Source organism: Cibotium barometz, chromosome 13, assembly GCF_041138505.1.
Source record: "Cibotium barometz isolate CiBa-2024 chromosome 13, ASM4113850v1, whole genome shotgun sequence".
Taxonomy (NCBI): Eukaryota; Viridiplantae; Streptophyta; class Polypodiopsida; order Cyatheales; family Cibotiaceae; genus Cibotium; species Cibotium barometz.
In genome coordinates this window covers 3,691,396-3,705,509 of record NC_141058.1, presented here as the reverse complement: position 1 = coordinate 3,705,509, position 14,114 = coordinate 3,691,396, and the positions used below count along the sequence as shown (strand labels likewise).

Below are 14,114 nucleotides of genomic sequence, written 5' to 3'. Positions count from 1 at the left end.
CCACGTAATTAAAATACTTATCCTTGAATATACCTATATCTATTAATTAATTAAAGTGCTCTCCTGGAAAAAAAAGATTTCGGTGCCTTATTTTTTGTATTGTATATTCAGACTTTTTTTGTACTTTATTAATTAAATGCCACTGACGTGGCATTTAATGAATACAACCTTAGGCATGAGTTCCCCCACGGCTACCCCCTCCCTCTCTTCCTTCTCTCTCCCTCCCTTTACTTGTCAAATGAGCCCTTAATGGCCTTTTATAGAGAATTGTGAGACCTTAAATAGAAAGGGTATGGGTGAATCAATGGAAATAGAAAGCATATGGGTGAATGCATGCAAATAGAAAGCATATGGGGGGTCATGATTTCATTGCGAGTAAATAGAGAGGACATGGAGGGATGAATGCATGCAAATAGAAAGCATATGGAGAGTCATTTGACTTTTTCAAGCATTAATCATTACATACTAAAATAAAACCTTAGAAAAACACTCTTATTCTTTAAAATATGGTAGAATATATTTAATGGAAAGGCAAAAAAAATATTTAGGTGCATATATTCTACCTGTAATTGTTAGAGAGCAAATTGGCTTTCCACATAAAATGCAGGTGGGTGGTGCCGTCCATGCAAAACAATGAGCGTATGGGTCAGTGCAACGTTGCACCACCACTGTGCGTATGGCGTCTTCGAGCCACACGGGAGCCTGCCTCCAGTGGTCATTATCCCGGGCGCAGGGGGAAACCAGCTAGAAGTGAAGCTCACGGATGCCTACAGACCAGGAAGCCTGCTGTGCCGTACAGGCCACTGGTGGTGGTCAAACAAGAAGGACGAGGGCTACTTCCGGCTGTGGCTGGACGTGCCGGGCATCCTTCCCCCCTTCACCCCCTGCTTTGCCGAAAGAATAAGCCTCGTCTACAACCCGGACACGAAAACTTGCGAAAATGCGCCCGGTGTGGACTCGCGAGTGCCTTACTTTGGCTCCACCAAGGGCATGGCTTACGTGGACCCTTCTTTCAGGTTCTGACTCCCCGCACTGTCCCTTCTCCCCTCTATTTTAATTGAGTCAAATTTTCTATGTTTAAGTGGTGCAATCTAAGAGATGTCAGTACTAAGATGCATATGCCCTTAACACTTACTTTTGGGTGGGTAGGATGCCATCCCCCCAAAGTCTGCATCTTATGTGATCATGCCACTCACATTCACTACTAGTCATGTCGTTGGTTGATGGTGGACAGATCACGCCCATTCAATCAGTTACGATGTGATCATACCCTTAGCTTAAATCAGCTACGATGAGATGATACCCTTAGCCGGCCAATGGTAATCCTCATGGCATCTGACATGTGTCTATGGAGGTATCCGGGGCTCTCAATGAACCCATTCTCCGTTGTGGGAAACTCAAATGGAGACACCCAGGTCCCAGCTTGTATAGAGTCTTGTGAAATCCAGCTGGAAAGATGATTGATCTCTAACCGGGAGGGATCCAAATGCAGGGGGCTGAGGCTAAAAGGGTGGGGGGTGAGGTCCATCTAAAGGCCGTGTGAATCAAACCAATGGACAACCCGAGAATACCAAGAGCGACTATGCCCCTCTGCAGCCACCATCCAGTGTATATATGTGATAAATGTAGGTGATAGGCTGGAAGAGGGAGGGGGTTGCCCCAAACTGTGCTAAGACAATATCATGTGGCACATAAGACTCTCCCCTGATCATACATGAGAATGTCATCACCTGTAACCTCTTGATCCTCCTCCAATTCTCTGCTCCTAGGTCTGGTCCCCCCAAAAGTGGCCTCATACATTGCTCTGGAAAGCACCAAAGGGGAGTCTTCCAAGGAGCCAAGACAGCCAAGGGGAAAGCTCTCAGCCAAGGTGAAAGTGAAAGGTCAAGAACTCGAATATTGTTTATAGATTTGCATCATTCTAATAAAGAAAATACACCATTCGTGGTGGGGGCCCTACAGAGGGTATTCGGGACCCAATACTATGTCCGACTCCCTCTCTCTCTCTCTCTCTCTCTCTCTCTCTCTCTCTCTCTCTTTTTGCACTTGTCTCTCTATCTTGTGCGTTATCTTCGTCATGAAAGATTGCTGAATTCTGTCCATTGAAGTTACCGATTCTACCCATCAAGCTTCCACATGTAAGATTCAGCCAGAAAACCAGAAAAAAAAGATTTTTTTTTTGCGCTTGTGTGCTTGGTTTCTAGACTCCGGAGGACCACCCCTTTTGGTGTGACTCCTGTCCCTAGAATGGTTTTTAGCCTCTAGAGAGTCTTCCACACTCATAGCGGATGGTTTTATTGCGTTCCGGGAAAGGAAGTGCATATTCCCATTATGGCGAGCTTCGACGAAGAGAGAGAATGCCAAACGATGATGAGAGCAATCGCAAACCAGAGCACCAAGTTGGAAGAGTAGAAGGCGCTGATCTTGGCCCTGGAAGAAAGAACCCGTACTCCAACCCCTTTTTCTCCGTCTCCTCCTCTCTCTCCTTCTCTTTCCCAAAACCTGGTAGTAGATCCTCTTTCGAATAACCCCTCTGGAGGGTTACTACCGTAGCCGAGTAACGAGTTCGATACTCGAGTTGCAGATGCTAGTATTGGAGATTCAATTGACGGAAGACCGTGCGGCAGCATCCTATGCTTCTACACAAGAAGACGCCAGGCAACGCGTGGAGCACGAAAGATTTCATGCGGCTTTAGACGCAAGAGCAACACCACCTTCTTCCTTGAGTCATCCTCCCGAGAGGATGAACCTCAGTAAGAATAATGATAAACTCGATCCTACGAGCCTTTATTCCCAGTTGCATCAATTTTAAGCTTATTTTGCTACTGTAAGAAAAAATGATACTAACAAAGTGATCTTGGCTAATTGGTATTTAGAGGGCAAGGCCATTCCATGGTGGACTCAGTGGGCTCATGCCCACACCAGATTAGATATGGCAGCTTATGTCTAGGACGAGTTTGTCTTAGATCTTAAGTGGCGGTTTCTACCACCTCATTACCTTGAGCGACTCGAAGACGAGTTCAGGGGGGCGTGTCAAAACGCGCAACCAGTTCTACAGTTTGCCAACAAAATCTTGAACTGATGTTTGCAAGAAAGAGCAGTTCCTTTATGGCCTTGACACACAATCCTAGTGGGAGGTGCGTATGTTTCAGCTAGCCACCTTCAAGGATGCACTCTCACTTGTGCAAAGTGTTGAGATGAAGTTCAATGGCAGAAAGCCCAAGACTTTCGAGCCTTCCACTCCCAAGGCACCTGCCTCGGGGAAAAAAGTCCTGAACCAAACAGGATCCTCCCTAGGATAGAGCACGGGAGCCTCTGGCTCCAAAAACTCGACTAATGCGTACAAGCTTACTTTAGACCAGAAAGCTCAGGGAGGCAAGACCGGTGGGAAACTAAGTTTAGAAGAGACAACTCAGTACAAGAAGGAGGAGGGTAGGTGTTTCTTTTTTCATACAAAAGGGCACATTTCTAGGGATTGTCCAAAGAAGACTACCACTCCATACACTACCACCCCAGCCTCTACGACTTCCCGTCCCCGACACAGACCCTAGCGGTCATCCCTAGTTTTTCGGATCCCAGTTCTTCGGTCTAGTTGGGAGCTCGAAGATGAGTAGAAGAGTGCCCAAGACCAGGAGTATGAGCATAACGAATTGCTCAAGATGTTTAGCTGGATAGGTGGCCAGAGAGTCGTCGTCTTGTTTGACAACGGCAACACGGAGGGTGTGGTAACGTGATTGGGACAGGAACACTTTTCAGATTACCCGAAAAGTGTCCAAAGCCCTAGTAGTCATTAAGTGTGAGCTATGGATCCCAAACTTTTCTCTCATAAGCCACATGCAAGTTGAACGAGAAATATGGAAAGACGCACAATTTGCAATGATTTATATCCAGACTGCCCAGACAGTGGACCAGTGCTTTCGAGATGTACCAAGCTCTCCATGAGGAGTTCCAAAGATTTTTCTTCAAGGCAATCTCCCTCCCTAACTCTGGACCACAAAATAGATCTCCTCCTAGGTTCGGATCCCCCGAGCAAGGTTCCATACCACATGTACAAGGCAATGTAATCGGAGTTGGACCGCCAACTCCAAGAGTTATTGCAGAATGGCTTTATACACGCTAATGTGTCGCCATGTGGCAGCCTCGATCGTGTTTGTGAGGAAAAAGGATGGTTATTCCTAATTGTGTGTAGATTATTGTGTTCTCAATAAGCTGCTTGTAAAAAGCAAGTTCCCAATGTCTCAAATAGATTACATCTTAGATAGGCTGAATGGAGCCAAGGTGCTCTCGAAACTAGATTTGAAAAGTGGGTACCACCAGGTTCGGGTTGTTGAGAAGACAGCCTTCCATATACGGAACGGGTCCACTATGAATTTGTGGTCATGCCTTTTGGCTTGATGAATGCCCCAACCACATTCAACCACATGAGGATGCGGATATTTTGAGACTTGATTCGAAAGTGTGTGTTTATATTTTTGGATAATATACTTATGTTCTTAGCTATGATTGAGTAGCATGACATTGATGCAGTGAAAGTTTTGAAGTTGCTGGAAAGCAGTGAGCTCTATGTCAATGAGAAGAAGTCAAAGTTTTATCTGACCAAGGTTCATTACCTTGGATACATAATCAATGCTGAGGCTTGACTTGGCCAAGGTGGCCAAGATAGTCAATTGGGAGCTACCATAGACAGCTTACAATATCCGATCCTTTGTGGGCATAAGCCAATCATATTCCACCCACATTGATAAGTCAAATCTGCTAAAGGGTGTCAAGACTAGAGGGCAGCGGATCCGGCATTCAAGAACCTCAAGGTGGCTTTGCCAGAAGCTCTTTGTCTACCGCTGGCCTCGTGGGACGAGCCGTTCCAAGTAATCACTAATGCGAGTAACATCACGATTGGAATTGTTTTACAACAGAATGATTATATGTCTCGTAAGTTACTGCCCGCAGAAAAGAATTACTCTATCCATGATCAAAAACTCCTAGCAGTAATTCAAGCTCTGAAATATTGGAAGCTTTTCTTTTATGGGCGAGAATTTGAGGTTCACACTGACCATTAGGCATTTCACTAGATTCACACAATGCCAACTGCACAGTGGAGTGGCCATCAGTACCGTTGGAGCCAAATTTTCCAGCAATTTGGTGGCATGATCGATCGAATACCTTCCTAGAAAGGTCAATCTAGTGGTCGATGCTTTGAGCAAGAAGGGAACAGTGACTCTGATTCAGAACACTAGACTAGGCCTTGTTGGTACGGGACTAGATGATATGAAGCACACGTATGTGGATTCCGAGGAATTCGGTACACAATGGGGATAGGCATTGGATGCCACAAGACCATGCCTGTCACATGCAGAAGCTTTGGGAGTCTTCTTTCAGCCCTAAACACATGCTTGATGCAAACGCATACAGAAGATAGAGAAGAGAGAGAGAGATAGCTGAGTATTCAGTGTAGTACAAAAAGGATGTACAAATCTTGCAGCCCGTACGCTGCCTTGAAAAGGTAGAAAACACCTAAGCTACTCCTAAATCTATGACCCAGTCCAAGGAAGGACTGAATCACCTAAACGATGAGCAAGAATTGCCTTAAATAGGCTTTGGAAAACCTGGTGGACTGGCCGACTTGCTGTCAGCCAGGTCTTGGACAAATTAATGCCAACTTGTTGCACAACTGACTGGTCTTACTCTTTGTCATGCGCTGGCCAACAGCCTCATAAATCCTCCACAAGACTTTCCCTGTCCACACCGTAATATATGCTCCAAAATCTACTTCTAATCCTATCTTTTATTTGTTGCCCCTCAAGGGTCAGCCTTGCCTGCACATGTCTTACACATGATATCCCCCTCTACTAAACTTAATGACGGGATTCCAACTTCTATCCTTGGATGATTGTCATCATCCCATTGTCCATTCCTGGAGTCCCAAACCTCTCATCCTTCCCTTCCTGGCAACCTTTTTCACTGAAAACCCCACCCGATCTCCAAATCTACTCCAACTCTGATGAAGATCTATGCGTCTGTTCCATCATGTCCCCTGTCCCTTCATGTCCTCTAAAAGAAAATGAAAATAATGATGTATTTATGGTGGATCAAAGCATATGTATGCCATTACTAGTGGATGATTAAGAATATGATTAAGATGAGATTAAGCTAATCACACAAGCATGAAGAGTGTATGAATCAAAACACATGAACGGATTTCTCATTCCCAAAGGCGCCTTTTTATAGGCCAAGAGTACATCCTTGAATATAAGAGAGGTGGCTTGATTTTAGGAGAGGTGGAGAGGAATGTGGAGAGGTGGAGTGATTATAGGAGAGGTGGAGTGAATGTAGGTGGGCATTGCCCTCATTTTTCTCCTTGATTCTCTACAAAGGAGGCGCCCGCTTTTCACCTCTTTGGCTAGAATCTTGTGCCTTTTACAATGCTGAAGTTACATGGATAATAACCTTTGAACCTTGGGCTTTAATCTTGGCTTTATGTTTGGATTATTTCCAACACCCCCCTATAAGCCAAACATGAACACAATGACTTATGACTGACTTTGCCTAACAACAAATTCTCCTTGATACATTGAGATAAGAGTCCCCCCTTAAGCACAACATAGGGTGTGTGTACTCTTCTCTTACAAACTTCAAGGTATGGATTAACAACAAGTGGGTATACACAATAAAGAGTTAAAGCTAACGACACAACAAGGCTTACTCAACAACTAGTGTTCCCACAAACATAAGGCATAGCCAAATATGACTTAGATAATGCTTTAAAAGGCATAAGAGTCATCTACATCTTCACACACTTGAGCAAGGTTGGTTTCTTCTTGAATGATGATCCTTTGGAGCAGATTCTTCTTGATGAGGTGGCTCATCTTCTTCTTTGTTCTTGATGTAGCTTTGAAGAGCTTGTCGATGGCTCCTCTCCTTTGCTTCTTCTCCTCTTTGTTTGATGAAGTTCTCAATTGGGTTCATGGTAAAGTGTGCTTGTATCATTTGCACAAGCATGATCAATATTTCCATGATAAACATGAAGGCTATTGAGAGCCCAAATCCATTGTTTCCAAGATGGAACTTGAAGGCCAATGGTTGCCTCAATGACCATGATGCACGAAGTACATTTTCATCAATGAAGAGTGCCATGAGAGATGTGAGAGGTCTTACTGATTGCATGAAAGCAATGGCAGTGTCTAGCTCACTTGCATGAAGTGTAAGCATGTAGTGATATACATGATGATGATGATATGCAATGGGTTGGTACATCATACTAAAGCATGAGCTTATTACTCCTTAAATCTCCCCTTAATGAGATCAGGCAAGTACAATGAAGTTCAAAACCCTAAAACACTAAAAAATGAGCATGTGAAAATGATGTAACTTTGTGCACCAAAATCTCAATGATGCCTTAGGATTTTTTCAATGTGGAGCTAGGGCAAGATTTAGCAGTGGGTTAGCATTACTTTAAGCACAATAAACTCAAGATTAGCAATAATAATCAATGCTTAATCTTAAGATTACCAAAACTACTTTCTGTGAGTACCACAGAGCTGAAACTGGTTGCTGGTGACGATTTTACGTGATTTTGACCACACAGGCGTGTTCGCAGCATTGGAAAACCCCTAGGAATGTTCTCTTGAGCTCTGATTTGGTTGGAGTAGCGTGTATTTAACGTTTGAAGAGATTCTGACTGGATTTGGGGGGAAACACAGTATACGTCGGCCTGCACACGATGTAGACCCTGTGAGCTGGCGATGGAGATCGCCCTGACCTGATGATGAGCCCCCTCAAAGGGTTTGATGAATGGTGAAGGGGTTTAGGAGCATGGATGCTTTCTTCAGCTGGGGGTGCAGCTTGGCTATGGAGAAGAGAGAAGATTAGTGCTTATAATTATGATTATGGGCTAATGAGGTGAATAAAACACTTGATGATGGGCTAAGACATGCTGGGCATGGATATGGAGCTCTGATCCCATGAAAGAAAATGGAAATAATGATGTATTTATGGTGGATAAAAGCATATATATACCATTACTAGTGGATGATTAAGATGAGATTAAACTAATCACACAAGCATGAAGAGGGTATGAATCAAAACACATGAACTGATTTCTCATTCCCGAAGGTGCCTTTTTATAGGCCAAGAGTACATCCTTGAATATAGGAGAGGTGGCTTGATTTTAGGAGAGATGGAGAGGAATGTGGAGAGGTGGAGTGATTGTAGGAGAGGTGGAGTGAATGTAGGTGGGCACTGCCCTCATTTTTCTCCTTGATTCTCTACAGAGGAGGGTGCCCTCTTTTCACTTCTTTGGCTAGTATCTTGTGCCTTTTACAATGCTAAAGTTACATGGATAATAACCTTTGAACCTTGGGCTTTAATCTTGGCTTTATGTTTGGATTATTTCCAACATCCTCTCCCTGAACACTTTCTCTGGTCTTCTTTTCCCGAGTATTGAGTCTGGCACTCTCACTCCACCCCTTGGAGGATCATCCTCCCTTGGAACCGTTGCCTAAAAGCCTTTCATCCGACTCACAGGACCGCCATTCCCCTTGCGTCTTGTGGAACACCGCCAATCAACCTCCTGGGAATTTCTTCCATGTCTTGTGTTTCTTCCCTTGGGCCTCGTACCTGTGCACTTTCCTATACCTTGGACCTGTGCACATTCATCTTGGACTTAATCAATGTTTAGCCTTGCTTAGATTGATGCTGAAACAATGTTGCTTGGTCCCCACACCACCAAAAGATCAAGACACGAGCGATGGTTTCATCCATGTGTGATGCAGTAAGGGTGGATGCGACATCGGCAACAACAATATCTCAAAACCAGCCTGAAGCTCTGATACCAATGTCACATGCGGAAGCTCTAGGAGTCTTCTTTTAGCCGTAAATACCATCTTGGAACAACCTGATGCAAACGCAAGTAAGAGATGGAGAGAAGAAAGAGAGAGATAGCTGAGTATTCGGTATATTCTATAGTACAAAAAGGTACATTCTTGGCTAGCCCATGGCTGCCTTCATGTCATGTGCATGAAAATGCCATGGACATTCTCTGGAGCTAGTCCAGAAGGGGCAGCCAGAAAAAGACCAGAGTTAGGAGCAAGCTACAGTTTGGAGCCAGTGTTGGACTTGGATCCTTATCAGCTGTACCAGAGAAGAGCAGGAGCTGTCGGCTGAATCAGAACCAAGGCGGCTACAGGCGCATCACTTAAGTGGATGATATGTCCAATCGGCTGGCCGACTGCTGGTCGGCCAGCACTCCATGAAGTCCAAGAAGCCTATAAATAGGCAGTTTGCTCATTGTGTTATTCATTCAACTCCTTTGAGTTGGGTCTTAGACTAGGATTTGTTTTGGTGATATACACCTTTTCATGAAGGCAGCCTAGGGCTGTAGATGTAGGGTACCTTTTTGTACCATATGAATATACTGAATTTCCAACCTCTCTCTCTCTCTCTCTACTCCCTCTCTATATCTGCGTTTTGCATCAAATGGTTTCTAAGAGTGTTTAGGGCTGAAAGAAGACTCTCAGAGCTTCCGCGTGTTACACTTCAAAAAGTCGACGTGGCAGGATAGCAGTGCACGGCAACCTTACAGGCTTGGAATGATGCGACCAGCTTTTGGAAAGCAAAGGATTAAAAGCTTTTTAAAAACTAAAAAGAGGAGAGCTTTTATTATTAAAAAGATGCTTTTTGGGCTATAAGTGAGTTTTTAAGCGCTTTTCCCAAGTGCTTTTGGGGCAAGAACTATATTCTCTCATTGTTGAGACAAGAGAGCTCCATAGCTCTAAGAACTTGTACTCAAAGACTCCTCCAAGAGGTGTTATGTAATATAACTTGGAGAGGGGGGGTGGGCCCAAGGCTATTCCGACCCCTAGTGTGGTGTCTTCTCTCTCTTATGTTTATTTTCAAATTTTCTCAAGGTTTTGCCTGTAATTTGTTGAAGATAAGCTAGCCACAGCCCTTAGAAAGGCCCGTTACAAGTTAGTTATCATTGAGTCATTGAGAATTCAAGAGCAGTGCTAGTGCTACCATTGAGTATCTCTATTCAGTGTTGTATATACTTCATTAATACATGGTAGATTAGGGTCATCTCTTTCTACGCATGAAGACGAAGCAATTTGTTGTGCATTGGTTTTAAGTCTTTGATTAGGTGCTAATTGCAATCAATCAATTCATAAACCGCTTCTACAAGCACCCATGTTAGTAACAACTCGTAGCCCAACATCGTTGAAGATCCCCTTGGCCAGCCCACGCTCTGAGAGAAACACTCTGCAGGGAGACTAGTATTGAGAATTGGAAATGAAATTGACGATTTTCCAATTCGCATATATATATGCACTAATGTGCTGGTCGGCCTCCTTCCCATGACACCCACAACCATTTCAGGCTTAACCGACTTGCCCCTGCCTGCCGGACTCACATGTGCCTGCCACTGCCATGTGGCACCTGCATGGCCAGAATATGCTGCTGCAGCCTTCGCACAATGCCCAGAGGTGTGTACATAGGTGAGGTGTGTCACAGATGGTGCAGTGTTTCTGGGGACAATTAGGAGCTGAAATTGTCATTGATCTCCATTGATTGACAGGAAGTTCATCATGGGCTATCAGCCAAAAGAAGTGTGTAACCTTCTGGCTTCTCACACCCAAAATAGCTTCCATGGCTCTAGTTAGATTCTCCCAATGAGAAGACCCAAGTAGGAGCACTAAGCAGTCAAAGAAAGGAAGTGTGAAAAGGCAACTAGAATTAGAAGCAACCAAAATTCAAATATAATGGGTAATGGCTCACATAGAACCTGAAGTTCTATTGGTCTGAGTTTTCACTATGGTGGTTTGTTTGATCTATTGCAAAACATAATGCATTCCCTTTGCAGGCTTCGATTTTTTTGATATAATTTTCATGTTTGTAGAAAACTGTCAGTATATATGGCAGTTTTGGTGACAGCATTGGAAGCCCAGGGGTATGTTGATGGAAAATCTTTATTTGGAGCACCGTATGATTTTCGGTATGCACCTGGCAAGTATGCAGCACCTGTTGCAGCTTCTTTCCTAGTGGATTTGAGAAAACTTATAGAGGAAGCATATGTGAGTAATGGAGAACAGCCAGTGGTCCTACTGTCTCATAGTTTAGGAGGCCTTTGGGCACTCCATTTCTTGAACCAGCAAACACTTTCTTGGCGTCAGAAGTATGTAGGACATTTCATACCAGTGTCGGCACCCTGGGGTGGAACTGTCCAGAATATGAGGACCTATGCATCAGGATATGCAGAAGGGGCACCTTTCATCAATCCATTAGTGCTACGGTCGGAGCAAAGAAGTTCTGAGAGCAATTTATGGCTTCTTCCAGTTCCTGCTGTCTTTGGAGACCAGAAGTTGGTGTCAACTAAACAAGAGACTTATTCGGCCTTTGATATACCGAAGTTTCTAGTTGACATAGGGTATTCTGAAGGTGTTTCCTTGTATAATTCTCGCATTCCACCTCTTACAACTAGCCTTGAAGCTCCTCGCATTCCTGTAACATTGGTCTTCAGTAGCGGGATTGATACTCCTCAAAAGCTTGTCTATGGGAAAAACGGTTTTGATGAGCAACCAAAACTGGTCAATGGAGATGGAGATGGAACCGTCAACCTGTGCAGCCTTTCTGCTGTTGCAGATCAATGGAATGCTGTAAAAGGTCAGAAATTTAAGGTTATAAGATTGGAAGGTAAAACACACAGTACTATCTTGACAGACATGGAGTCAGTGGAACTCATAGTTAAACAAATACTAAGCAGCGAAGAAACAGATGAGAAACCACTACTCAAATATCCTTGAATCCTCTGTAATCTTGGGGTTCTTTCAATATACAGGCCTGCTTCCATAGCAGTGAACATGTGTGTACATGATGTAATGTGTAAAAAATGTTGCCCTCTGGGTGCTCATTCAATTATAAGATGCTGGTTTTCAGCTACAAAAGCAGGGCCATGAAGGAGTCTGTGTATTCTTGTCAAGTGTTTGGTGGGTAAGCTGGTTTTGTGGCCATGCACACTACACTTCAGAGGACTTAAATCTGTTGTGCTTGTATTAATTGCACTACAGATTCTCAATAATGACACCTGAAGTTTTTTGGCCTTCCTTTGTGGATACTGTAGTGTCGGGCATAGTTGTCAAGTACGAAACGAAGGAATGAAAAAACGGTACTGGTACGGAACTTTTACATTTTGAAAAATAAGTTCAATTGAGGCACAGTCCACTTTAAAAAACACTTGAAAAATAGATATTTGTACACATTTAGAGATGGGAAGTCTAGAGAAGTTATCATAAACTAGATTCTAGAAACAAGTTAAAACATTAGTACAAAGAGACATGAATGGTGAACATATATGTGCGGCATGCCGTAAATAAGAGCCATGGCTCACGGCTTGCAATAGTATGACTAGTCACAACACTAAGTACAAAAATGTCTAGACTAGATCTAGTCCTCCTCGGATGAATCACTAGGGGAAGGAATGCGCTCCCATCATCAGTGGCCAACCCAAAACTTCCCTCACTAAGCACATTGCCCTCGTCCATTTCCATGACCCGGAATTACCGGAAGGTTTCTCGCCCATGGTGGTATATAAGGCAAAAGCCTCATGCTTTTCCTTTCCTGTGGAGTCCGGACCTAATTGCCAAAGAGAGAGAGAGCTTGAGACGAGAGAGGGAGAGAGAGAGAGAGAGAGAGAGAGAGAGAGCCTAGATAGTAGATATAGAGAGCTTGAGAGAGGGGAGGGAGAGAGAGAAAGAAAGAAAGAAAGTTATATTAACGTCTACGGAAGACCCCAAGGGTCTATGAGACCAAAAGTAATACAATGGTACCATGGATATACTGAGCCATGGAAAACTGAAAGAAAAAGTAAAATGAAAACATCCGATAGTACATGTGATCAACAAATGATCTTGTGTAGAGTGAGATATGTTGTGATCAGCTAATGATGATACCCACCTCGGCCAAAACCGATGTGATGGTCAAGTGAATGTCAGGCCTCTGTGATGGGAGCATGTCATGTCAGCAGAGAACCTCATGAATCCGTTTCTGTGTGGTGGAGGGTCTTGATGCTTTGGGTCGGGGACGTCTAGCTTGAAAAATGGATCGAGCTCTCTCGCTAAGAACTTCTCTGGGGCGTGGAGCTGGAGCGTGGGTGTGGGTGGTGGGCTCTGATGTCGTAGTAGAGGAACTGTTGTGGGTAGTGGATTCCGATGTGGATGTGTATGTCACAAAATTTCTTACAGCTTCTATTTTTCTATTGTTCATGTGTGGCATGTGGAGTCTGACATGACATACATGTATAGCTAGTATAGCCTGACATGGTGTGTTTGTGTGGCATATGGAGCCTAATATGACAGTACATGTATGGCTGGTGTAGCCTGACATGATAGTACATGTGTGGCTTGTGGGCCTGACATGGTGCACATGTATGGCTCATGGAGCCTGACACGATGTAATTCTCTGGGACTAGCTATCTTGGAGACCTTTTGTATTTATGTTCTGGGAAGGTTTCGGAAGGATCACGAGCTCTGGACATTTTATCAGATACAGCTGAGCAGATGGGTGTCATTCAGCCCTAGGTGCTTGCATTCAGCCCTGAATTCAGCACTCAGTTCAGGCCCAGATTCAGCATACCCTTCACCTTCAGTTCAACGCCAGTTTGCAGCCTGCATACACATGCGTTTTCTGATCCAGCAGTACAGTAGGCTGCGTTTCTGTCCCAGCCGTACAGCAGCAGCTCCTGCAGCCCCTGATTCACATGCGTTTCAGTCCACAGCATCCTCCACACCTCAGCGTTTCTGTCCACAGCAGATTCCAGCCCTGAAGCAACAGTCTACAGCAGTTCCAGCCCTGAAACTGTTGTTTGCATCAGTGTCCAGCCTTCTATGCATCATCAACACATCCAGCAGTCATCTGGTGAAGGTAACTCAGCATTCATATGTGTTTTCAGCATTCTAACAGTGTGTAGAACAGTCCACCTTCTTCTTCTTTGAGCCTCAGGTGTGCAGCCCTTCCTCATGCCCTTGGGAGGAGTGCATAGGCTCGAGATCAAGTCATTGAGGTGTTTCTACAGCAGTGTACAGATCAGCCGCTCTCCGATCCTCCGAGATCTTGCGTTTGGCTTATCT

At 44.2% G+C, this 14,114-nt stretch overlaps 1 protein-coding gene across 1 annotated transcript; it reads left to right on the top strand.

Moving 5' to 3' along the window:
• Positions 1 to 571: 571 nt before the first annotated feature.
• LOC147632285 (lecithin-cholesterol acyltransferase-like 1) lies at positions 572 to 12,096 on the top strand. Its single transcript, XM_086807094.1, has 2 exons — positions 572 to 1,016; positions 10,889 to 12,096. The coding sequence occupies exons 1-2, from the start codon at positions 634 to 636 to the stop codon at positions 11,790 to 11,792; spliced, it is 1,287 nt and encodes a 428-aa protein (XP_086663220.1). The 5' UTR covers positions 572 to 633; the 3' UTR covers positions 11,793 to 12,096.
• The last annotated feature ends 2,018 nt before the right edge of the window (positions 12,097 to 14,114 follow it).

What these genes read in the sequence shown, in the direction of transcription:
- LOC147632285 (XM_086807094.1), top strand. Translation starts at nt 634, where the DNA reads ATGAGCGTATGGGTCAGTGCAACGTTGCACCACCACTGTGCGTATGGC. An exon ending in TACGTGGACCCTTCTTTCAG is followed by an intron (nt 1,017 to 10,888) that starts GTTCTGACTCCC and finishes TCATGTTTGTAG; the next exon opens with AAAACTGTCAGTATATATGG.